Here is a 25545-nt window from a genome sequence, read left to right as displayed (position 1 = left end):
AGTTAATTATTTAAAAAAATTGATGTGATATACATCAGATAACCTTAAAAATTAAATTTAAACTTAAAATAATTTCTTAATAATGACCAAAATGAATTTGGTAAAAGCTGAAGAACTTTGACGTTTTTCACACAGACCAGGTCGACAAGAATGAACCCAACACACCAGCATGTAGACCCACTTTTATGTAGCCTGTATGAACCAGCTGAGCTGCATCAGCTGATGACCAGATCACCCTTATTAACAGGTTTCTTTCAATTAGGACAAGAACATTTTCATGGATCATAGCATAGGTTCATTTTCACGTCTTGACCATTTTATAAAGCATTTTATATTGTCAGTCTCACCATGTCACACCAGTCACACCAGGGTGTCAGAACACCATATGCGTGGTGTTCAGTGTCCAGCCCTGGGTAAACAGTGAATGGACTTTACCTATATAGCACATTTTACCACTAGACCAATGTCAGTGCACTTCACATTATGAGTCACTTACACACGCAAGTGCTCACACAATCATTAACACACACTCCGACAGTGGCAGCTGTGATTGGTGGATGATCCGGTCGTCCAACAGTGCTTTAGCTATTACATAATCATCTTTGATCTTTGTACAGAAGCAGATGGAAGGATTCAATTATCTTCTGTTGAAATGGCTACTATCCTCTCTAATACCCGAGAGACAGCAGCTGGATAAACATAGACATTGCTCTCAATAGATAATTCATTCAGCATAAAAACCGCAAAAGAGTTCTATTTAATTTTTCCTCATGACATAAAATCTACTGTATTGAAGCTCTATTTTGAACATGTTACAATAAAACAAAATACTCCACATTGCAGAATAACTTAATGGTAGATGTTTACGGCGGGCTATGTACAAGACTATTGCTGTGCTATGACACTTTTTCTTTTATGTGTGTTTGTTTTGTTTGAGAGGGCTTTGGGCTGACATGAATAGTTACTTTTCATTCTCATTGATCTGGCGTCAGATGGAAGCTTTATGTTGACCTTGGAAACAAGATCACCACGGAGCACAATTCACAAAATGGCTGATTTAAAATGATGAAAATCAAATGTTGTTTGATTGTTTCTTTTAGATAATGGTCTGGATTTCTGAAAATCGTCTTGGAACTGACAATTTTGCTTTGTGTCCTTAATAAATCTTGACTCTCACTGTTCACAGTCTTTCTCGCTGATTATTATGTTTATTTCGAACAGGATTCATCCAACAGCACACAGAGCAGCTTGACCCTGACCTCATACATAGTATCTGCCAGTATCAATGGCCCACCTGTCATCGACCTGCCACGAGAGAATCGAGTGGTGGTGACCTTCAACAACAAAACTAACGAACAGGTGACAATTAAACGCTGCACAGTGTTTACAAAAGTATCTCGATGTGACTCTAACAGCATTATGATTCCACATTTTTACAGTCAGGAGGCGAACTGCGGTGCATGTTTTGGGATTTGCAGATGAATGGTGAGTTAAATTTATATTTCTAACTGTAGCTGAGGATCACTACTGTGCAAAATTCAATAAAGGAAGTTGCACATCTATTGATAAGGAGATTTAATAAAAAAAAGTGTGTGTGTGTGTGTGTGTGTGTGTGTGTGTGTGTGTGTGTGTGTGTGTCAGATCGGAGGGGCGGTTGGAACAGCAGCGGCTGTGAAACGAATGTTTCTGCGTCTCAGACGAGATGTCTGTGTGATCACCTCACCCATTTCGGCCTGCTCCTGGTGAGTCACACGAGCATCCTACTCCCACCGACACGCCGTGTGCAGTCTGGGAAGTTCACAGCCGCCGGAGCGCTTGTTTTCTGTAATGACACTCAGGAACAGGTTTCTAATATTAGTGCATCAATCAGCTGCCATGACTAAATATAGGGAATTCTTCCCTCAAAGGGTTGGAACACTGTGCTGTTTGTGGTATTATATGAGTAATACTGCAAACTTAACAACTACCGCAAAAATCGTGTTTCCTGTTTTTTGTTTTTTTTTTGTTGTTGTTTTGTTTTAAAGCAAAGTCAAAGCTTACTTAAGTCAATCTTGCAGTTGAATCATATTTATCTCACTTCTTAATGTCTTACCCATGTGCTCATTTCTTGTAGAGCACACACACACACACACACACACACACACACACACACACACACACACACACACACACAAATGCTTTATAAAAGAAGATTGTGATTGTTGTTTAAGTAAATAAGTATGTCTTTCTTGTACTGAAGTCCAGCATAAAATGAGAAACAAAGTAATTAATATAAAAAGACAGTTTCATGATTTTGGTAAATTGTTTTTCCAGGATGTGTCCAGAGGCTCCGTCAGTGAAAATGACGCAAAGATACTCACAATCATCTCATATCTTGGTTGTGGTGTATCCAGCATCTTTCTGACGATCACTGTCCTCACCCACCTTTATTTCGAGTGAGTAATCACTCGACTGAACACAGTTACACACGATACATTGCAGACTGGAAGCAGCTGCTGTATGTCTAGTTCCGGTTATGAATCATATTTTCTGTATAAAACTTTTAAGTCACACAAATCTGACAGGTAAATGAGCTGATTTAGTGAGTAAATTCAGGTCTCCAAAAAGCTTCAAAATACAATTTGAAGCTGTTCAAAATCAAACCCGTTCATCCATGCTCAAATTGCTTTTTAATATAAGTAATTTAGTCATGAAGATACAGTGCATAGTGAAAGTTATGGAGTGATCGCTACTTTATGAGATACCAGCAATTCAGAGTACGGTTTTAGTATTTCAATTTGCTTTTTTCCCACACTTCAGGAAACTGCGCAAGGACTATCCCTCCAAGATACTCATCAACCTGTCAATTGCCTTGCTGTTGCTGGGCTTGGCCTTTCTTGTCAATTCACCGCTGTCGTCCTTCTCCAACTACGGCCTGTGCATCTCAACTGCTGCCTTGCTCCATTATTTCCTGTTGGCGTCATTTACCTGGATGGGCTTGGAGGCCGTGCACATGTACCTGGCACTGATCAGGGTCTTCAACGCCTATGTCCGATTATATCTCCTGAAGTTCTGCGTTGTGGGATGGGGTAAGACGGAGCCTCTTTATACAGAAATGAACCCGTGAAAGGTGGCGAAGACTTTTATGCACGTCGTGTTTCCACAGGTCTTCCTTTGGTGTTCGTCAGCTTGGTGCTGGCCATAAATAAAGATGCTTATGGCGATGTTCAGTCTCTAAATGCTACATGGTCAGCTATGTCCGGTGGTTCATTGTAAGTATGCTGCACACTGAAACAAACACTGGATTGGAAAATGCAATAAATTATTTTTCAAGTGTCAAATCTACATCAGCGCCAACCAAATGTAAACAAATTGTATGTGTAATTGATGGAAAAAAAATAAAAAAATCAATTCCTAACTGAAGTTCATATATCAAAAATACATTGATGGCCCCATCTTATAAATCAAAGTGTAAATAATGTTCTCTCTGCTCACAGCTGCTGGATAGAAGAGGATCCTTTCTTCTACGCGACAGTGGCTTATATTGCGCTGATCCTGTTGGGCAACGTAATTTTGTTCATCCTGGTTCTAATCCAGATCAGACAGACCAGTTCCAATAAGCCTTTTGCCACAAAACGCAACACCTTGCAAGATTTGAGGGCGGTGGCCAGTCTGAGCGTGCTGCTGGGCTTCACATGGATATCCGGCCTGTTTACAATGGGGCCTGGCAGAATGGTCATGATGTACCTGCTTGTGATCTTCAGTTCTTTACAAGGTAAACGAAAGTCACAGCTTTATTGCATCAAATCGATTTTATGTATAACACTGTTTTTGTGTGATTTTGGCAAGATGTCGAGATATTCAACGTCTTACATTTTTATTGGTTTTAGAATGTTTGACATAGAATGTTCTAAAGTTGTAAATGACAGCTGAATGCCAATTTTTTTTGTTACGTAATAATCGAAACATTTTTATGACTTCAGTTGATGTTTTTTGAGTGCAGTTCTTTATGGCGTCACATCATCTCTATTTTACCTGTTAACTTGACCAAACTTTGGACTTAACTTTGATTTATTTCTACTTAACTAACATTATATTTCTAATGTTTTAATAACCTCTTTACTTCAAATGTTCTCCTAACTTCACTTTACACTTGAACTTGAACACGTGAAATAACTTTTGACCTCGGTGTTTAACTACTTGATTCTTCAATTTCCTTCTGACTTAATGTTTAACCGAGCAGTTTTCTAACTGTGCTTCATTCAACCTTTGATCTCACGCAATGTTCGGCTTAACTTTCAGATGTTCTCCTCATTCACTTTCTCACAGTTACCTTCAATTGATGTAACTTTAAATTGTGTTGAAAGTAATAATATCCTAAGGGCCAATGATGAAATAACTGGCATTGATGTAATTTTTAGCAATTTTCAATGTAATTACACAAACATTATAATATTTTGTCAAAAAGGTCATAAATACGCAAAATATTTTAGAAATACCAGAACTGAGACACTGCTGTATGTATCAGTGAATTGAATTGAAATACACTTTCAGCAGCAGATATTGCAATTTTTTTAAGATTTTTTTTTTTAAAGGGCTACTCCTGAGTACAATAACTTTAAGATTATTGGCAAAAAATGTTACGAGAACAATGACTCAAATATCCAATTGCATGATTAACAATTTATTGCATTATTGCCTTTATTACAATTAAAATGCCACCATTACACTAACAATAATTGCATGTATTACAATATTGTATTATACAATAAAATACAATATTGTATTGTATTATACAATACAATATTACAATAACTTTGAATGAAGTCTGGAGCTGATAAATAAATATCATAAAGGCACATTAAAAGTATTTAATTATTTGGATGACGAAAAATCATTCTGCTTTTGCCTTTCTTGCAGGGTTCTTCATTTTCGTGTTCCACTGCTTGATGAAGACAAATGTGAGGAAAGCGTGGAGAGCCCATTGTTGCGGTAGACACACCAAAGGTTTTGCACACAGAAGGCGTACCGTGCACGGCAGTCGTCACGACAGAAGGAAGGTTCTTAATACTAATTCACTGACTTCTAGCACCACAACCAGCGCAGGGTCCGACACTCAAAGCACATCAAATCCATACATCCACAGCAGGCCGTGACCGGGCCTCTGGGTGGGTCATCCAGCATGGCTGTAGCTTTTTATATTCCACCAATCCACCGACCACCAACCCCCCCCCCCCCCCCCCCCCCCCCCCCACCACCACCACCACCACCACCCCCCCCCCCCCTGCAAAAAAAAAAAAAAAAAAAAAAAAAATCAACATCTCAGGGAAATTATGAAATGAGACAGATTTTCAGGACAACACTAAAGCATGCAAATAAATAACAAACTACCACAAAAAAAACATTGTTCTTAGGTTCACTGTTGAGAAGTGTGATTATGAAAACTGTCCACATTTTAGAAAGCAGCTACTAAATATAACATAAATATTTTGTGTGTGTAAAAAAAAATGACTGAAGTAATGAAAACATTTCCTGTTGTATTGTGCATTTATTAGTTCATAGAAATCATCGGCATCGGTGAGTAATTTTTATTCATAGTACAATATATAAAAAAGTAAAATGTACAGTATCTATATTTTGTCTTTTTCTGTAATTCCCAGTGTCTGTTATCTCCATCTATGAAATTGACTGACATTCTTTAATACGGAATCAGAATTGATTTTATCATCTTATGCATTGTTTTTGAAATAAATATGGTTTCAAAATTTGCTTGTTATTGCTTTGTATGTGTATGTGAACAGCAGAAATGGTTAAGTGTAACGTTGTGGGGTGAATAATTGTATGTTTTTATTAGGATCTTGCAGAGTTTGAAAAAAAATACACTTGAAGTGTAATTACTATTTATTTGTATAAAAAAATTGTTAATTGTGCCGTCATACATTTATTTCACATGTTTACAATTCCAGTTTTAATCACCTGATGTAAGAAGGATGCCTGCCATCTTATTCGTGGTGCAGACGTCCACCTGGTGGACAAATGGTGGCAGAAAGAGAATTTGGATTACAAGTGAGCGGCATATGAAACACTTGAAAGACAAGCTTGTTTCCAGCAACAGATGTTACCATGCTGTAAATACCCTGGTCATAGCACATTAAAAAAATCAAATAAAGACCTATATTGCCCTTACAGGAATGTGAACATTTCCCAATAAACAATAGGTGAGTTTAATAATGAATGATTCACTCAAACAGCTTTTCTTCTTTTATCAGCAGGACTTTATGACTGAATCAATCATTGATCTAAATAGCGCTGACAGCTCAGTTCACGTGTCACAGCAACACAACAATAAATCAGCTATGTGCACATTATAAAGATCGAACATACGTGTGGCAGGAATGCAAGACGTACTTCACCACAGAACTGTTTACTTTTCTTTTTATGCTGTATACTGTTATTAAGATTAGTGTCAAATTTCACATGATGAGATATATTATATCTAATCTAATATATAATGCATAATAATGAGGGGGCAGCTCTATTAAAGACTGCAAAGGTGCATAATGCTGGAAAATTAAACACTTAATCAGTACATCAGGATTTGTGGTGTTGGAAAAGAAACTTTTGAGTTCTGTTTCATTTTCACTCTGGCATCACCTGCCTGTGCATGCCCGGTCAAAAGGGTGAAAATCATAGCGTGAACTGTTGTTCTGTGCTTTACCGAGGCAGTGGGAGGTGTAAATGTGCATCAGGCAGGGGAGAGGGCAGCATAAAAAGCTCCTCTTATCTGCTCCAATGCAGCTCCTGGGCCGTGCTGTACAGTGTCGTACAGCAGGCTCGCAATGGAAAGCATGAATTACAACAAAAACAAGTATTGAATTAGTCTCCATCAGAGTTTATTTGAGTTTCCAATTCCTGTGATAATGTTATGTTTCATGCTTTTCAACACTTCTGAGATAAATTTAAGAAACTACACAAGGGTCAAAACTGCTTTCACAAGCATTTATGTGAAACATTAAAAGTACGCACGCACACATACTCAGGCCTTGGGGCCTTTCCACTGACATAAATCACTCAGTTTTTAAAGAAATACAAGACTACCCCCACCCTCACCAACACACACACCCCCTCACCAACACACACACACACACACACACACACACACACACACACACACACTGGATGTGCTTATACTGAATTATGTCAGTGAGAGAAAGAGGGACGTTAACCAAAGTGTTTGATGCTGAATCCTGCAAACCGAACAGCTTGATTCACATCAGAGCTGCCGTTGAACTGAGTGTAACTTGTTGACAGCCTGTCTGAAGAATGTTTTTGATGAGTTGCCATTCAGGTTTGAGAAACTCGCTGGATGGCATTCTGTCCATGGTCGACCGTGCTCACGAAGCATCACACGCCCTCTTTGCCTTCCACATCAAGAAACTCCTTCAGGCTCGGCGGTGGTGAGCAGGTTTTTTTGTCCGAAAGGGAAAGGAAAATGAGTTCACGCTGGCTCCTGAAATCTAAATGATTACTGCGATGTGTTGAACTGAAGCCTGTTTGGTTTTTTTTTTAAACATTTTTTGGAAACTGCTCCATTTTGGTTCATTCATCAGTCCATGCAAGGTTGGACTTTGTGGTCCCATTTGGTGTATCACCAGGTCAGGTAAGACCAGCAAAATTGCTTCAAATTGTAATATTGTTTTCAAACGTTCCTACCTGAGCTATTTCTTATGGCCGTTTCCTCAAATATATTGATCGTTGTAATCAAATGTTGAAATATTGTGCTAATCATTGACAGTGTCAGTACTTTTCACAATTAAAATCCATTAATGTTAACACCGTGATCTGCACAGTCTACTGGTTTTGTACTGTATGTTTTTGCATTTTCTAAAAACTGTAATTGACCTGCTTCAAAAGTATGTCAGCAGTCAGTGATCCATGTATTCGAGGGCAACAGATCACAGGTGAGGAGGTAACTGAGTCCTCTGAAGAGGTTGTTTCACACAATTATCACAAATGAAAGAGAAAATTAAGTAAAGAGACAAGGGAAGATGTGACAGAAAGGAAAACCTGGAGGTTTATTTGAAGCCTCCGCTTAATTATAGGTCACTTAAAGCTGGTAGGAACTCAAAAGTATGGAAAAATTACAAAAGAATAATTAAGAAAATACCTGACATCATCATGTGTCATTAAAACATCAATAAACAGCAATAACACAATCCAGTTAACAGCTGAAAAGTGTGTGTGTGTGTGTGTGTGTGTGTGTGTGTGTGTGTGTGTGTGTGTGTGTGTGTGTGAGAGAGAGAGAGAGAGAGAGAGAGAGAGAGAGAGAGAGAGAGAGAGAGAGAGAGAGAGAGAGAGAGAGAGAGAGAGAGAGAGAGAGAGAGAGAGAGAGAGAGAGAGAGAGAGAGGACGGAGTAATGGTTCATAATATTTTAACTCTTGAGTACCTGTAATAATACATCAGATATTCTAACTTTATCTATTATAGAAATTATGACATCTCTTTCTCACTCTGAAAAATGGAGATCAGATAATCAAAGTTCATTTTAATTTGATGGAAAAACACAGACAGTGTCAATACGTTAAGTTATTTCACATCTGAATCTACACAAATCATGTGTTATGAAAGAAAACATCAAATTCACACTAAACAGTTATACTTCCTTTATTTGTCATTTCTGATTCTCCTCCTTAATGTTTACAGTCACAGCTGACCCATGGAGGAAAGAACCAACAGCCCCACGGCGGTCAAGGTGGAGGAGCACTCTCAGTACGTCATCCTGACGTACTTCCACGGAGACACCAACAGCATGGTGGACGCTCACTTCAGCCGCGCTCTCAGCAAAATGTGCAAGGCCAAATCACCCGCAGTGAAGCCAAAGAAAGCCCGTAAACCCATCAAACTAGGTAAGCACAGGAGGTCCACATTGTAAGACAGTGCTGCAAGCAGAAGCACAGTCATTCATACTTGCCTAATGTTTCATTTGTGTTTTTGATTCAGATGAAGTTAAGAGTGAATGTGACGTTCTGTCTTTCTGTGAGGGTAATGTCCACGGTGGACTGTGCCCTTGTTCGTAGTTGATTGGCTCAAGCACCCTGTGCCACCTTGGATAAGATAAAGCATGATAGAGGAATGGAATAGATGAATGGCTGCATTGTGGTTTTCTTATCTTCACTTGATTAACGTTATCATTATTAATAAATTGTATTTACAACAATGAAAGGAACCACGTGCTCAACTTTTAATACAGTAAAACACACAGCTCTCCAGTTTGCCGGAAAAGTGATAAGAGAGGAACTCAAGATAACAGACATGTGAGGATTGAAATCAGAACATCAGCCAATCAGACGTGGAAACCAAGATGGTTGCTACTGGTCTGCTACTTTATCATGTTACTCAGCATTTGACTGTGTCTCTCATTGCATCATCAATAATCTGATTATTAGTTTGCAAATTAAACGCAAATGCAAATTCAACTGACACACAAAGGCGAAACATAATCAGACGAACTGACCCCTGACGAGGCGGAGAATATGTCCCACACACGCCGAATTGGTTGCTAATAAGGCGAACCTGACACAATGCGAAGTGAACAGCACAGAGGAAAACACACACATAAAGGACCCACAATGCAACAATTCAGACTCAGAGACAAGAGATCTAACTGTTTACCGAATATTTAAAGGAAATATTTTGAAGAAAAAGAAAAGTAAAGATAACAGGGAAGTTTACAGACCAAAAGGTCTGTGTTTCCATTCAGTGAAATGATCTTCGTAGATGAGTGCCTGAGCGAAGCTGGGTTAAGGCAAGACATGTGACATGAAGCTCAGGAGACAGTGGTCAGGAACAAAGCTGGCAAGAAAAGAAAAAAAAAACAGGCAGCAAGAATACCCTTCAAAACCTCCAGACAAAGTTATTACTACTGTGTAGAAATGGAGGATTTGACGAATGTGAGGCAGAGCAGGAGTCCTTCTCATGAGCTGTGCAGCAGGAGGAGCTGAGGCAGACATGATGGGGATGAACAGCAGAGGGAGAGAGGCCAGTCATGCCCCACAGCCAGGGAGAGACAAACACACACAAGGGTGGGGGAAAGACCAGAGACACTCGGGACAGGGGAAAGCACCACAGACAAGAGGGGGAACAGGAAGGGGACTGCTGTCCAACAATGACACATCTTTCCTTCTCCCCCTGCAGAAGACGCCAGCTCCTGTCAGAGCAGGGTTGCAGACCCATACTCAGAGCCGCAGCCTCTAGCCGGGCACCTCCTGACCTTCAACTCGGCGGAAAACTCTCCAAACTCCTGGAACTCCTTCCCAGCCAGGACAGCAGAAAACGCCACAGTGCCCTCCTTAACATACTCTCTGTCCCAAGAAGGTCTGAGTCTCACCGGACAGCAATACGCCTCGTCCCTGCTCAACCTGCTGCACAGCGACCGCGGCGAGATCGGGCCCGGCGTGGCCTCCTGCTCCAAGCCAGAGCTGCTTCCCGGCTGGACGGTCACCCCGGGGTTCAGAGAGTCTGTGGACCCCGCAGTAAGCTACGAACCAGGTAACCTGGCTGTCTTTCTAAAACAGCATTACACCAGTGAGCTGGTAACGGAAACGAAAGGTGAAGAAACACTTTGTTAAAGGAATCACAAAGTGCTCAGTGGATAGAAAGAAACACTGAGATGGTTTAACAGCATTTTAGAGGTGGAGAAAATTGATGAATTGAGGAAAACACAGTATTAGATTAGACTTGTCTTTATTGAACTGTGGGAAGCTCAAATTGCCAAACTAAGTTTTGGTGTTATCAGTGAGTGTGTTTTCCCCAGGATCCATTAAAAAGACGTTTTTGTTTTTTTTTTTTCCAGTCTCCAGTATTTTCAATGAGGTGGCAGTATTTTGGATTTAGTCACATTTCATTAAATGTTTGTGACATGTAAACCTAACTCGACTTTTGGTATCATTTGTGTTTTCAAACACAAAACCAGCATGATGAAGCACCGAATGGATTTTAAACTATATACTGGAGAACAGAGGCGATCAACAAAAAAAAAAAAAAAAAAAGAGCTTCCTTATTGTGTTTGTGAAGAGGAACTTCACAAACTTCACAATTTCACAAGCACAAAGTTTTACAGAAAATGATTTTCTGTGAAACTAAATGATCTCAGAGGCTGATAATAAAAAATAAAGTATCTGACAGCCAAAAAGTCATCAAATCACTTATATTTTCACAATCCTGGAATCCGGATTGTAAAGGGAAAGAATAGTGAACAATTATATTACTTTTAGGAATTTGTTAAGAAATTGACTTTAAAAAAGCAGAAGCTAATTGTTTCCTTTTTAGACTTGATGTCTTTCCTTTCTTTTCAGGAGTCATACAGGAAGTCTTTATTTTTTTCTGAAATACACCTCTCTAGACGGAGAGGAATTGCATTGTTGCCAAACCGTTTCGTCTTTCAAACGTGCTCATAAACCAACCATTTTTAAATAAAATCTGTTTCCTGCTTTCAGACCGCAGACTTGAGAAGAAGGACTTGTACTGGTACTGAAGGAAAGACAACACAGCAGCTGGGAGAAAGAAAACAGCTTCGACATACACGCACACACTCGTTGATTTGGAAAGCCATCGCCTTTATATTCACTCCACGAGGTTTTATTTTCATCTTTTATCACTCAGGCTTGTGAAGCAGAGTTTCACAGAGTTGGAAGAAGCAGCAGTGCACCCTTTGCCTCCTCTCCTCACAGTAAAATGACCTCAACATGTCAGCATGTTCTAACTGGAACAGCCTTTCTGAACGCTCGACTAACCGGTTCTTCGACTCTGTCATTCCTCTGGGAGCTCCATGAGCTTTGTACTTATTGCTTCCTGTGCAGTGGTGTTAGACGAGGGCCATTGGCGATACGCTAGTAAATAGACCAGTATTACATGTGGACACTGCGGGCATCGTAAATGTGTAAATATTTATGTAAATGGTGAACAACCTGTTTACAATTCACCTGAATAAGTTTTATTGTTGTGAGGTTGTTTTGTATGTACGTACTAACAAAAATGAAGGATTCTCACGCTATTTGAGTTATTGATCTTGTGAAGGTAATCTTGAAAAAGGGACTGGTACTGTCAGCAAAATGGAGGGGAAAAAAAAAGCCTGAATATGAAATATCAGCCGAACACAAAACAAATAAATGTCTTATGACTTGTCTTCTGTGATCGCTTTTCACAAAGTGAGATGTGCTTTAAGGAAAATGGATCAAATACATGTACTGGAGGATAGATTCTTTTGAAAATAAGTTTGTGTTAGATTTAGATTCCTGAGATGTTGATAATGTGAAATGTCTTAAAGGTTACACGGCCAAAGCCAAGGAATAAAATACTGATAATAATAAAAAATGCCTGTCTTTTGTTTTGTTAAGAGATAAAAACAGCTTCGTAAGCAGGAAACTAAAAGAAGAACAATACTGACACCTGATGTCTGGTTTCATGTAACACAGTCATAAATGTGTTTAGAAGAAGCAACTAAAGATATTAACTAAAGTATTGAGTTTGACTTTACTGAGGTACTTTCATATTTTTTCTGGATATATCTCTGCTCCACTATATATATAAATCTTCTGTTCATTTTTTGTCGGCTTAAGTTTAGTTCTGTTTTATGTAGTGTTTCATATCTAAATTGTGTGATCAATTTTTAAAATGGAATTTACTACCAAATAACAAATATTCCAGTCTGTTAATATTTGGCACTTTCTTGTTTGCGCTATGCAAAAACAAAATAGTTGACTATGTGACTTGAAATTTTGCTGTTTTGCAAACTCTGTTTTCCTAAATGAAGTTAATATTTTTGAGACAGGTGTGCATTATAGAAACTGTAGAGGTGCATTTCAGTGCATTACTGTAACATAATTTGCTGCTGATTTTTATAAAAACAAATCATTCCAGTCTGCTAATTTGGACAGCAGATATCTTTCCTGCTGCAAATGGGATCCAAACCCAAAGTCGTCACACTCAGCTTCAAGACATGAATGATTGATATTGTTACAGGTGTGACTTACTGCCGGTGTGGGATTGTAAATGGACCATCACAGAATGGGGAAGATTTCCAACCACCTTGGTGACTTAAGCTTGGCTGATGGACGAGTCCCCCTCTGAGACTTCAGCCTCTGCTTCCTCCACAGAAGATGGGTCAACGTGGATCGAGGAGGTCCTCGAAGTATTCCTTCCACTATCCGATAATATCACCAATTGAGGTCAGCAGCTTCCCACCTCAACTGTAAAAAGTCTTGGTGGTGACCTATTTTCCCCTCCTGAAGCGCAGGACAATTTGACAGAATTTCCTTTAGGCTGACCGAGAGTCTTCCTCCATGGTCCCCCTGAACTCCTCACAGACCCAAGTTTTTGCTTCCATGGCTGCACTTCACTTGGCCTGCCAGTACCCAATCAACTGCTTTTGGAGTCCCACGAGTCAACAAGACTCGATAGGACTCCTTCTTCATTTTGACGACATCCCTTACTTCTGATGTCCACCACCGGGTTCGGGGGTTACCGCTACAGCAGGCATCGGAGACCTTATGCCCACAGCTCCGAGTAGCTGCTTCGACAAAGGAGGTGGAGAAAATGCCTTCAAATCAGGACGTAATCGAAGCTGTACTGCCAGGCCTGTCCGGTTTTCTTCTCTACCAGCGGATTCAACTCACCATCAGGTGGTGATCAGTTGACACTCATCTCTTCACCCGAGTGTCTAAGACACGTGACCGGAGGTCAGATGACACAACAACAACGTTGTTTGAAGTACCCCCATTAGAGTCCCCCATTAGAACAATGGGGTCCTCAGTTGGAGCACTGTCCAGCAGCCCTCCCAGGGACTGCAAGAAGGCCAGGTACTCTGCACTGCTTTTTGGCCTGTAAGCTAAAACAACAGTGAGGCACCTTTCCCCTACCCAAAGGTGTAGGGACTCAACCCTCTCATTCACCGCAGTGAACTCAAACGCATGGCGCCTGAGCTGTGGGGCTATAAGCAAACCCACACCAGCCCCCCGCCTTTCACCATGGGCAATGCCGGAGAAGGTGGAGAATCCAGCTCCTCTTGAGGGGCTGGGTTCCAGAGCCCAGGCTGTGTGTGGAGGTGAGCCCGACTATATCTAGCCAGTACTTCTCAGCCTCCCTCACAAGCTCAGGCTCCTTCCACCCCAATGAGGTGACATTCCATGGCTCAAGGGCCAGTCTCTGTGCCCAGGAATCAGGCTGCCGTGCACCCTGCTGTCGGCTGCCACCCAACCCACATTGCACCTGGCCCCTGTGGTTCCCTCGGTGGGCGTTGAATCCCCCGGAGGTATTGTATTTGTATCAGAATTTGCATAATGTCTTATATATTCAGTCCATTTTAGTGGCCGTTCTCTAATTGATATTTTTCTGACACAGTTGAGCTTGTCCTCATTCTGAGTCTGACGTGAATCTATTTTTATTTTATATCCAAATAGACAGAAGCTTATAGAAACAGAAAAAAAAGAAAAAAACCCATTAGAGTTACATTGACACTCTGCATTCAGCAAGCTCTCGAAAACACTATTAGTCTTGCACATCATCGAAAAGTGTCAAACAGAGATCGCATTAGTCTGTACATAAGCTGTTTTTCTTGCACTCCACCACCATTAATTTCCTCTGCTCCATTCACCTGTTTGTACTTAAATCTTCACACATCCACATGACCTGTTTTAGTCAGTAGCCAAAAAGGTGCTGGTGCAAAAGCAGCCTAATTAAAGCTGTGAAAACCACAGTGGGCGTTTCAAAGTCTGGTGTCCTTATTAGAGTAGCCGCGTTCACACTTAAAATGAGGCTCTGTTAACTGGTAGTTTATTTGAGGCTTCATGGGGAAAAATGATGACGATCATGACTGAGTCAAGTTCATTCTACAGGTTATGTTATCGTTACATCTCATTTTAATGATATCCTGACCATAAGACATCGGCATTATGACACTGTGACATTGCACTGAATCAAAGCAATGCTGTGGATTCAAACGCTATAATCAGCACAATAACGTCCAAACAAAGAGAAACATGACGGCATAATGTGTTGTATTTTGTAATGTGTCATTAAGTAGATTGGAAAAAGCAATTCACAATTGAGCCTGGCCAAAACGTTCTGATCTAGTTGTTTATTCCCTATTCTTCTTTTTGTGAGATGGTGGTGAGGTTGATGAAATATTTCAGTCTACACACAACTTAAACTGGCCTGCAAGAAGATCTAAATGTTTTTAAGGATCAAGTTGTATCAAGTAAAAATCAAGCAACTGGATTAACTGCGGTTCCTAATTTGTCCACTAAACTGCTTTAGTAAGATTAGTAGACAGAACAAAAGACTGAGACTCTGGACTGAACATGAGATTACTGGAGGATGCTGCTTTTAAAGCTTGCTATCTAATTTATTCAAAATGACATTCACATCTAATCCAGACTGTATTTATAAAAACATGCCAATTTCTTTAGAAATCCTGTGTTTTTACTCAAACCTTTTTAGAAAAAATGGATTTCAAGTTGTTTTTAATAGATTTTTTTGGGGGGGAAAGTGCATTATATGTGACCATTTTTATCATATACTCATACGTCACTGCATTTGGAATTGAATGATTTTTAGGACATTATGCTCTCATTTTAGTCGTCAGGCCCAGTAAGTGGTTCCTCATCTAAAATTAGATTTAATTCCATGACCTACACAGAAACAGATGAATTAAAGAGTTGACATTGCTGCTTGTATGCCAAGATGGCAGTGTGACATAGTATGACAAATGTAGTGCTCGTAGGTGGTATTTGTTGTTTTAAACTAAGGTGTAATAGTTGAATTGCTCTCTTGCTGTTGTAGATCCATTCCTATAATTACTATCCACCCTCCTGTGGATGACTTGAAATTCATTATTTTTCACATGAGGCAAGGCAGACAGTTTGACTGGATCCCCAGCTGGCTTTTTCTGCGATCATAGTGATGACAGTATCCATATCTCGCTGTTAGCATCATTCATGATCACAGATGGAGGATTTTTGGTCTCCACACTATGACGGGGATTATTGACAGCGCTGTGCTAATAATAGCCGCCCCCCCATCTGCTGCTTCCTCACCTATGGATGAGTAATCAAACGGGAACTCTACACATGAACTGTGAGCCAGATATACAGCAGCTGCTGGTGAGTGAGGGGCTATTCAGGTGTCTGTTCCCAGGGGCTCAAAATGGCAGATCCAATTAAAGACATCAACCAGTTCCTTCAAGATCAGACAATCCCACTGCCGGTAAATATTGCATCCCTTTGCACTGACACAGACTATAAATAGACGAGAGCAAATCGCTAACCACAACATGTGCACCGAGTGGATTGATGACAATCTGGCTTGTTGCTCTCTGTCTCTGTCCAACACTTTTCTTTTCTTGTATCCCCGGACTCCAATAAGAACAGCAGTCTTCACCTCTGAGCCCGACTCTGCAGGTTAAAAGGATTTTTTTTTTTTTTTTTTTTTTTTTACCATCCATCTGTCACCTATACTTGCTCAAGTAGAATTGCTGGGTTCTTCACTTTAACAGTATCTTGAGATGATATTCATAGATAAGTATAGAAATAAAATTGAATTGAGTGTTAACTCAATTGTTAACATGACTAGTTTACTACTTTAGGGTATGTCTCCTAAATGCTCCATAGAAAGTTTGACTAAAGTATTGTTGTCAAAGATCAGAATTGGATAGATGGTAGGAGCTCTGATAGTGGAAGTCTGAGGCTGTTTTTCAACCATGAGTTCAGATCACTTCAAGTTTTGAAAAAAGAAAGGAAAAAATATTCTTGCAAGCAAAGCTTGCAGAGGTTATTGCATAAAGTTCTTCTTTGTTTTGCTCCATGGATGAATATTTTAGGTTACAATATTTTCAAAATCGACTTTCCCTGATCTGCATCAATAAAATCTTTGTATTTTTGAATGATGACTCAAATTGCTATCGTTCAACATAATGAAATAGAGAGAAAATATTATCACAACCATTAACTAACATAGCATCATGTACACTCGCTGTCCTTTACTTCATTGATGATTCACAGGCAAGTCAAAAACAACAAAGGGCAGCATACATGCAGTAGATATTGGCCTCTGAGCAACTGTTCTCTTTTTTTTTGTCTCTTTTTTGGACAAATCTTTTGCTTTTCACACTGCTGGAAACTTACTGACGGTATTTAACACACAGTCCTCATTTTAACACTGTATTAATAAAAACACTTAACAAGCCTCACTGAATCTCATTATGCCAGTGTCATCCTGAGGTATTTTCAGACTCTACCCAGACAGCTCATACTTGACCAAACAATCGGGTGATATAATCTCACTTGGTAGATGCGCCACAGCTGTCTTTTACATAGCCGGTCGGTATTTGACTAAAGTGGTTTGATTTGCACAGCGTATTATTAACTTGTCTCTCCATTCTTCAACCTTTTCTCCAGTTACAGCCAATAGCTTTGACTGGCTTTGTTCCCTGTGTCCACAAATATAGGTGCTTTGCATGAAAATAGACTGAGCTAGAAAGAAAATTATGCTGCAGACAATCTGCTCCTATGCTTTACACACTTTGCTCAGAGATGGTCATATTATGTTTTGTTTCAAATCATTTTTTTTCCATCGGTCGGCATTTATCAATTTCACTTTTTTCTGGGCTATGGTATCTAGAAGGTATCTTGACAGATGACTATGTATTTTCTTATTTTCAGACCATTCTGTGTACATTTACAGAAAGCAGGAGTTTGTTGCATACATCAGGTCCAACTTTGCAAAAGTTGCCAATGATTAAAATGCAGCACAGATCAAAAATCTCTGCAGTCATCTAACTCAAGATTAGTATGAGGCTGTTGGAAAAAATGAATCACTGCTCTTTTTATCATCAGGATTATATGAAATCAATGTGGTTTAAAGAAGAAAAAAAGAAAAAGATTCAGACTTGGGTGGAAAGGAAACTGTGGCACCTGGAGATTTAAGATTTTAAGATCTTGATGCTCAGATAAGACATTTCCTGATGAGTTATATTTGAAGTACACACACACACGCACACACACACATGCACATACACATATGCAGTGTAAGGAGAACATTGTCAGCAGGTGTGCAGGAGGAGGAGGAAGCAGACAATCTGTGTCTTTCCAGGAAGCCATCAAGGATTCAGCAGGCAGGATTCAAAGTGTAATCCTTGTGCTTCCTTCTTGTCAGCCATAATCATGGCTATCTAACGACAATTCCTCTCTCCAAGTGGGGAATGGAGGGGAGGGTGTAGACAGGGGAAACATTTACCTCTAAAATGATTACAGCCCATTGAGCTTCCAACAATCCGGTCATGTTAAAGGCAGAGCGAGGAGGGGAGGCAGCGTTGCAGCTTCCAGATAACACCAGTGACCACAGTCAAGGAGATTTATGGAGATCCTCGGTGTGACAGCAGTGTCAAGGAGCAGAACAATGGCTGCTCTTCCAGTCATGAATGCAGTGAAATTTCATTGGGGCAGATGTTTTCCCGCATGATTATCCAAACACATAGACATGAAAATAAATGCCTTTTGTTTGTAATGCCTTACTTGTCTTCAGTTTTTGCTGAAAAGCCATGAAAATCAATGATGCAAATGTCCTCAAACGTTAAGCATGAGAACGACTGGCTACCTCTTTTGAAACGGGATGAAACATGAAAAACTCTGAAATGGTTCGTACACGTCAGTGTTTGGAGGATTTGCTGAGAAGGAAATGCTGAACAGGTGTGAAGCTTTGTTTGTAGTCACTTCCTTTGTGCTGAAATGAACCTGCAGTTTGGCACACATTTTTATGAATTGAAAAAAAAAATGCACAGCTTAGCAAAAATCATGCAACAAAGTTTTTAATTCTGAAGTGTAACACCCAGATTAATTTCTGCAGTGTGACTGCAGAATTAAAACTTTAGTTTGAACAATTATTAGTCTTTCCAGTATCAGCTGTGAATAATCATGAAGCCTAATGGGACACAGCGTGAAGCCAATTTAAGTCGCTTTTCCTCAGCTTAGCACTGAGTCTTGAAAGGTATGGCATTTGCTACCGGAAAGCTTTGAATTTAGAGGATTTGCTCTGTTTACTAGAGCTGTTGTGATCCAATACGAGTTGCTCTAATAACTTGGGGAGAACAATGTGTGTTGCTCAGTAAAGTGGGTGGGGGTGTTTGCATATAACACAGCTGTGTATAAAGAAGTGTAGGGGGACACACACACACACACACTCTCTCTCCACACTCCAGTGAGTGTACCGAGCTGGACAACACCTCGTGCTCCTCGCAGAGCGTCCAGCTCCTCCTCAGCCCGCCTCGCGCTCTGCTATGGTCGTCAACGTGCGAGGCTGCAATTTCAGCACCACAGACAGCTCCCTGTCCGGCTCCAGCTCCAGCACCGCCGCCGCCGCCCTGTGGGACCCCGCGGCGCCGCCGAGCCCCGGGGGGCTGAGCCGGACCGGACACACGGTGGTGGCAGTATGCCTGGGCTTCATCCTAGTGGCGGGGGTCCTCAGTAACCTCCTCACTCTGCTCATATTCGCAAAGTTTCGCTCGCTCTGGACGCCCATCAACCTGATCCTGCTGAACATCAGCCTGAGCGACATCCTGGTGTGCGTCTTCGGGACTCCGTTCAGCTTCGCGGCCAGTCTGCACGGCAGGTGGCTCATCGGGGAGTACGGCTGCAAGTGGTACGGATTCGCCAATTCTCTCTTTGGTGAGTTTCGGCTTGTGTGACCGCTGCTCTGCAACTTTTCTGTGTTTTCTCTCAAAAAAAAAAAAAAAATGTTGCTTACAGCACCCCTGATGTCTGACACTTCGAGTCGCATTTATATACATAAAACACGGAATGTGCCGGATGAATAAAGTTACAATAACAATAAATAAATAAATGATTGCTGGAGCAGTGGCAAGCACTCTCGCCTCACATCGAAAAGGTCATGGATTCAAATACTGGCCCGCCTTTCCTTGAGAAGTTTGCATGCTCTCCACGTGTGCATCTTCATCCCTGTTTCCTCCCACAGCTAAAAGAAAACAAAACAAAAAAAAAAAAAAAAAACATGCATGTAAGGTTAATTGGTGACCCAATTGCCCCTATCTGTGAATGTGAGCGTAGATGGATGGATGTATAGATATGAAGTGTTTATTTACTGAATAATGTCAATATAGCCATTCATTTAAACTACTCACAATGCAGTGTATCTGAACATACTCTTAGAGTAGTGAATTAAATGACTCAAAGGATGTTTTTCGTTTTTACTGTATATAGTGACAATGAGTAGGTAAGAAATATTTTAAATGAGAAACAAAACGTTTTAAGTTTGCATAGACTAGCTTATAAGCTAGAGGTGAGAATATATTTTTTATATACTTCATTATCAAATGACAAAATGGTACTGAAGTTTAATTTTTACATGGAAAACAAAACATGGAAAACAAAATTAATTTAGAGCATTACAAATGCACATTTCTTAATTATTTTATATGGAAAAATCTTCAAGAATTGAAAAACATTCAACAGTAATTCATCTTTCTGATGGAAATCCTATTGGCTCACTGTGCTTTAACTGAGTCATCAGAACTTGAATAGTAGCCATCCTTTTATAAGTTCCTCACACATACAAGCAAGGGCTAAGCTTTTCACAAGTTTTTCATATAATATTATAAGACAAATCAGTCCTCATCCTGTGCCTCTGCCGGAACTGCAGAAAGGCAGATATCATAGGGGAATTATGATGCTGCATACTGTATGACACTCTATAGTGTTAATGCACAAACACAAACGAAGTAGAAGAGTGTGTACAATACAATATGAGATTTGACGTCACTTCATGAAGTATTCCAAACTGTATCCACATACTATATCTGAGCTCTACTGAAAACAGTCTGGATGTATAGATGAGGTGAATTTGGCCGCTTTTGAAGAAAACACCTTGCAAATAGGTAGATATGCTTTGAAGTTTCATGGCAGCCAGTGGAAACAAATCTTTTCTCAAATGTTTTTAGGATTCCCTAAAATATCAAAATCTCAAAAAACATAATAAATCAGAGGGAAAAAAAGCATGTGTAGTTCATACATGCTCATATGTGATATCAACAAAAATGGAGTCCTATAGGTCTGACCCAGGCTATGCAAGCCTCGTTCCATATCTTTTAAGTTTCTGAAATGAAAATGATTATTTCAGGAGAGAGGATAATTACAATTGTACTATTTCTACCGCTTCTAATAGAATATACAATTGAAACTTTCCTCAGGAGCATCTACGCTTTTAATTCCTGCTGTACTTTGCTGCACTGGCAGGCAGTGTCAGTGTTTTATAGATTTGAACCTATCAATTTTGTGTCAAGGTGAGGGGGAGTGCGTTCCAACATGTCATTTTGCAGAGCTCACTCAGTTTTGACCCGTTGAGCTGTCTTTCTGTTCTAACTGTGCACTGCCCCCGTGACCCAGCACTTCCCAATACACAAACATAAATCCTGTGGCCTTGCAGAGGAGCTGTTTTCTTTGGATTTGTTGCTGATACACAGTTAAAGATGCAGGAACCACGCATGTTGTATCAATCTTAATTGAGTGTATCCTTAACAAAAAGCTTCGTCACATCTGCGTTCAGTTTTAAAGGCAACAAATGAAACAGCATTTAAGCTTTTTCTTGACAGTGAAGTTTGCATAAGACATCATGGGTGGGACCTACAATCTGCTCAGACCAGTCACCAACTCCCCAGCAGGTACTTATTATACCATTGTGTGTACACGGTATTTATTCTATAAATTTATGGAATGCATTTAGTACGTTCCTGTCATAAGTTTTTTTGGACTGACAGCAAAATACATGGGCTATTCTGCATTATGTTCACATAATCACAGAAAGACCTAGTGGCTGATCGCTCTGTTCGATGGGTTTAGCTGCTCAGTCATTCATGTGTTCTGAAAAAAATAGCAAGAAAATGGTCATAATGTTTGTGTTCAGATGTTCTTCTCAGAAATTATGCAGACTTCATGAGACTTTGTCAGCAGTGTTCTGTCCTTCACCCGGTAGAATTACTTTGGTGGAAAAAGAAAGTCTTTGATTGATTTATTCTTTGTTTTCTCTCCTTCATCCTCTCAGGGATTGTGTCCTTGGTGTCCTTGTCTATTCTGTCCTATGAGCGCTGCACGGCTGTGCTGCGCGCCTCCCAGGTTGATAGCTCGGACTTCAGGAAGGCATGGCTGTGCGTCGGAGGCTCCTGGCTCTACTCGCTCTTCTGGACACTGCCGCCCCTGCTGGGTTGGAGCAATTACGGTCCCGAAGGCCCCGGTACCACTTGTTCCGTCCAGTGGCACCTCCGCTCGCCGTCGAGCGTCTCATACGTGCTGTGTCTCTTCATCTTCTGCCTCCTTCTGCCTCTTGTGCTCATGGTCTACTCGTACGGTCGGATCCTGGTGGTCATTAAGAGGGTGAGTTCAGGATTTTCACCACACAAAATAAAAACAAGGCATCAAAAAATACGAGCTGAGTTGTTCTGTTTATACATATATAAACATAAATATATTTAACTAAGTGTCAGGTGTTCAAGTTTGAACAAATGTTAAAATTCCAATATGGGAATTCCAGCCACAATCCACACATTGTACCATAGCAGTGACCTATTTGCAAATGCTCACTGCAAACCAGAACAGCTGTTTCCTCAGGATAACAAGCACAAAGTTTTACATCTTCCATCTGCTCAGCTGTGGAGCCTTAATAGTGCCAAGAAATGGCCTCGGTTGAGGCTCTTGGCCGTCGAGGTGTTCCTCAGCTGTAGGATCGTGGTTCGGGAGTTGAGGGCTGGCTGTCACGCGTCCACCAGCCATGTGTTTTCAAGGTAATTTGAAGGAGCATCAAACCAGATAATCCAAGGAGGCATTGACCTGTGTTTACGATCCATGAATCAATTCATCTGACAGCAGAGGGATTGAGAGGTAAAGTCTTCGGGGAGAGCGAGAGGTTTTAGAGTACGACTGCCAGCTTGACGGCGATGACCCCCTCACAGTTCCAGTGACTCACTCCCATCTTTGTGAAGCTTACATAAACGTAACGGTGCCACAGATAATTGGTAATTAAGGTCTCCCAGTTGTTATTGGGTTCTTCCATGCTCCCTGCTTCTACTACTCCTATCGATGATTCACCCAGGTGGTATTTTTAGATTGTGGAAGCAGTTTGTTACTATTGGATACCTAGTGTTATGCAAGCGCTCCCCGTTTTATACCCGGTGCACCCAAGGGAGTCAGAGCGGAGAAGGGTCTTTGCAGACTTGATTACTGTACGAATGAACTGGGGCTCAGCTGTGCACCTAAGGAGAGCTCTGTCATTGGGTTTTCTAAGGAAAGGCTTTTCTTAGAAGAGTGAGTCTGCAGAGCTTTCCGCCGCCTTCCGCCTCTCATGAGCTTCACAATGACGGGCCACAAAAAGAAACGACACTCAACAACTTCAATTTCAAATAGATATATGAGCTTTTTTCTTTACTTCACACAATGACAGTGTATTTAGATTGTTGTCAGGCTGCTTTATACAGAATTTTTTTCCTATAAATCTACCCACCTAACAAACACACACATACGCGCACACACACACCACTATCATTGACTTTTTCAATGTCGAAAAATTGGTGATTGGAAGATAATCACAAATTACTGCTGATCAAAGGTTTTCGGCGGTAATTCATGGCAAAGAATCAAAGAATCGTGCAGACAGACAAGAAAGGTTATGGCCTGATGCCATACAAGGAGGAGTGTAATTGAGTGAATAAGAAATGTGCAGTCATATGTCAGAAAGAGCAGGGGGTTCGCCCTTGAAGGGCATGTTTCCTTTCATAAGGTAGACATGCTCATGTATTTATAAAGCTCCCTGATGGGATTCACAGTGGTAATTACACCGAGACGTGTCCACAGGGGTATGAAATCAATATTGAATAGGTGACAGTCACCGAAGACATGATACCTCTCGGCTTATGATGAATTATGTCTAAATTTAGTCCACCGTAGACATCGCGCATCAGAGAAAACCAGCAGAATGGATATAATGAATACACCCAACCATCTATTGTAGTCAAACACCTGCTACCCTCACTTTTTCTTAAAAAAATCATTTTACTAAATGTGTTTATAGTATCTGTAAAAAGGGTTTTTAGTTGTTGGGCCTGCTTCTTCATTCCACCAGATCAAGCGGTAATGCACATAAATGTAAACTTTTTATTTTAATATTTACTATCTTACACGTTAAAGGTTAACTTTACTGAAAACATTAAAGTACTTTTGAAACATGTGATTTAACTCTGTTAACATGATCAGGATAACTTTGTCTTGTTCTTGGATAAAGAATTACCTGTGCTACAGAAAGTCAGCTTTTAGAAACAAACAGTGATGAAGTAAATCTCCCTGCATGCATTTTTCATCATCTGGGTGTCATCCTGTTGAAGCCTGAGCTTCACAAAATGACAAACATCTGAATGCGGGCGCTGTCTTTAGATTTCAGACACATCATTTATCTTCACCAAGCTTTGCTGGAAGCACCTTTGTGCTCGAATTGCGCCACAGTGTAATTTTTTATTCTACCACTGGATGGCCTCAAAGATGTAAAATTTGAAAAACATATTGTTGAGGATAACGTGGCCTTGATGCCTTGACCCATAGTGTGATTATGGAACCCGACTACATTATATAAATCATTTAGTGCCTATTTAAAAATTTGCACTAGTTTAAGGGGTTGCTCTGGCACTTTTTTTTTTTTTAAATCAATGTGGTAATTATTTGCATTTCAATGAAGATATTGTAATGCTTTATTCAGGGCAATGTACAATTATTAATAAGAGAAATTCAAAAGAGCAAAAGTTGCCGAAAACAATCACTTCATTTTTAAACAGTAACTTTATCCATCACAAGAGAAAAGCCGATGTTACAAGAGACACTCAGAAAATGTAATGTTTGATTCAGCTTTGCAAAAACCCCATTTCAGACGTGTTCTGACTTTCCTTGCTTTTCGTGTCTCCAGGTGGGTAAAATAAACCTCCTGGCAGCTCAGCGCAGGGAGCAGCACATTCTGGTGATGGTGTTGTCCATGGTGTCCTGCTACATGCTGTGCTGGATGCCATATGGCATCATGGCCATGCTCGCCACCTTCGGCCGGTCGGGGCTGGTCACTCCCATGGCCAGTGTGGTGCCGTCCGTCCTCGCCAAGTTCAGCACTGTGGTCAACCCCGTGATCTATGTGTTCCTAAACAACCAGGTGAGCGATGAATGATGAGTCACTGTCTCCAGTGAATTCATACATGAAGCCTTTGCAGCAGAGGTTAAAGGTGGCTTCATGCTCTCTGTGCATTTCGACAGTTTTCCAGATGCTTTGTGGCCTTCGTGAAGTGCAGCGAGGAGCCTCAGTCAGTCCACGGAGACGAGCAGCCAACCCCAAGGACGCATCTGTCAAGTTTCTTCTACGTCCACAGACAAGCCTCCCTCAGCTCCTCGGAGCCTCAGACCCTCAGCCAGTCCAGGAACACCGCCCTCTGCTGCCAGCGCAAAGAGGGCTGCACCCTTTTTGTGCACTACACCCCATAA

At 40.6% G+C, this 25545-nt stretch overlaps 2 protein-coding genes across 2 annotated transcripts; both read left to right on the top strand.

Annotated features, from left to right (window-relative positions):
* The first annotated feature begins 7431 nt into the window (after window positions 1-7431).
* vgll1 (vestigial like family member 1) lies at window positions 7432-12344 on the top strand. The gene is made up of 4 exons (XM_030104746.1): window positions 7432-7639; window positions 8684-8886; window positions 10175-10528; window positions 11476-12344. Exons 2-4 carry the CDS (start codon window positions 8697-8699, stop codon window positions 11511-11513), a joined length of 582 nt encoding a protein of 193 aa, XP_029960606.1. The 5' UTR covers window positions 7432-7639; window positions 8684-8696; the 3' UTR covers window positions 11514-12344.
* A 6903-nt stretch (window positions 12345-19247) lies between these two features.
* Window positions 19248-25545, top strand: tmtops3a (teleost multiple tissue opsin 3a). The gene is made up of 4 exons (XM_030114555.1): window positions 19248-19695; window positions 22085-22413; window positions 24986-25219; window positions 25321-25545. Exons 1-4 carry the CDS (start codon window positions 19308-19310, stop codon window positions 25543-25545), a joined length of 1176 nt encoding a protein of 391 aa, XP_029970415.1. The 5' UTR covers window positions 19248-19307.

The sequence above is a fragment of the Salarias fasciatus genome, chromosome 2 (genome assembly GCF_902148845.1).
Source record: "Salarias fasciatus chromosome 2, fSalaFa1.1, whole genome shotgun sequence".
NCBI lineage: Eukaryota > Metazoa > Chordata > Actinopteri > Blenniiformes > Blenniidae > Salarias > Salarias fasciatus.
This window is presented reverse-complemented; position numbering and strand designations above follow the sequence as displayed.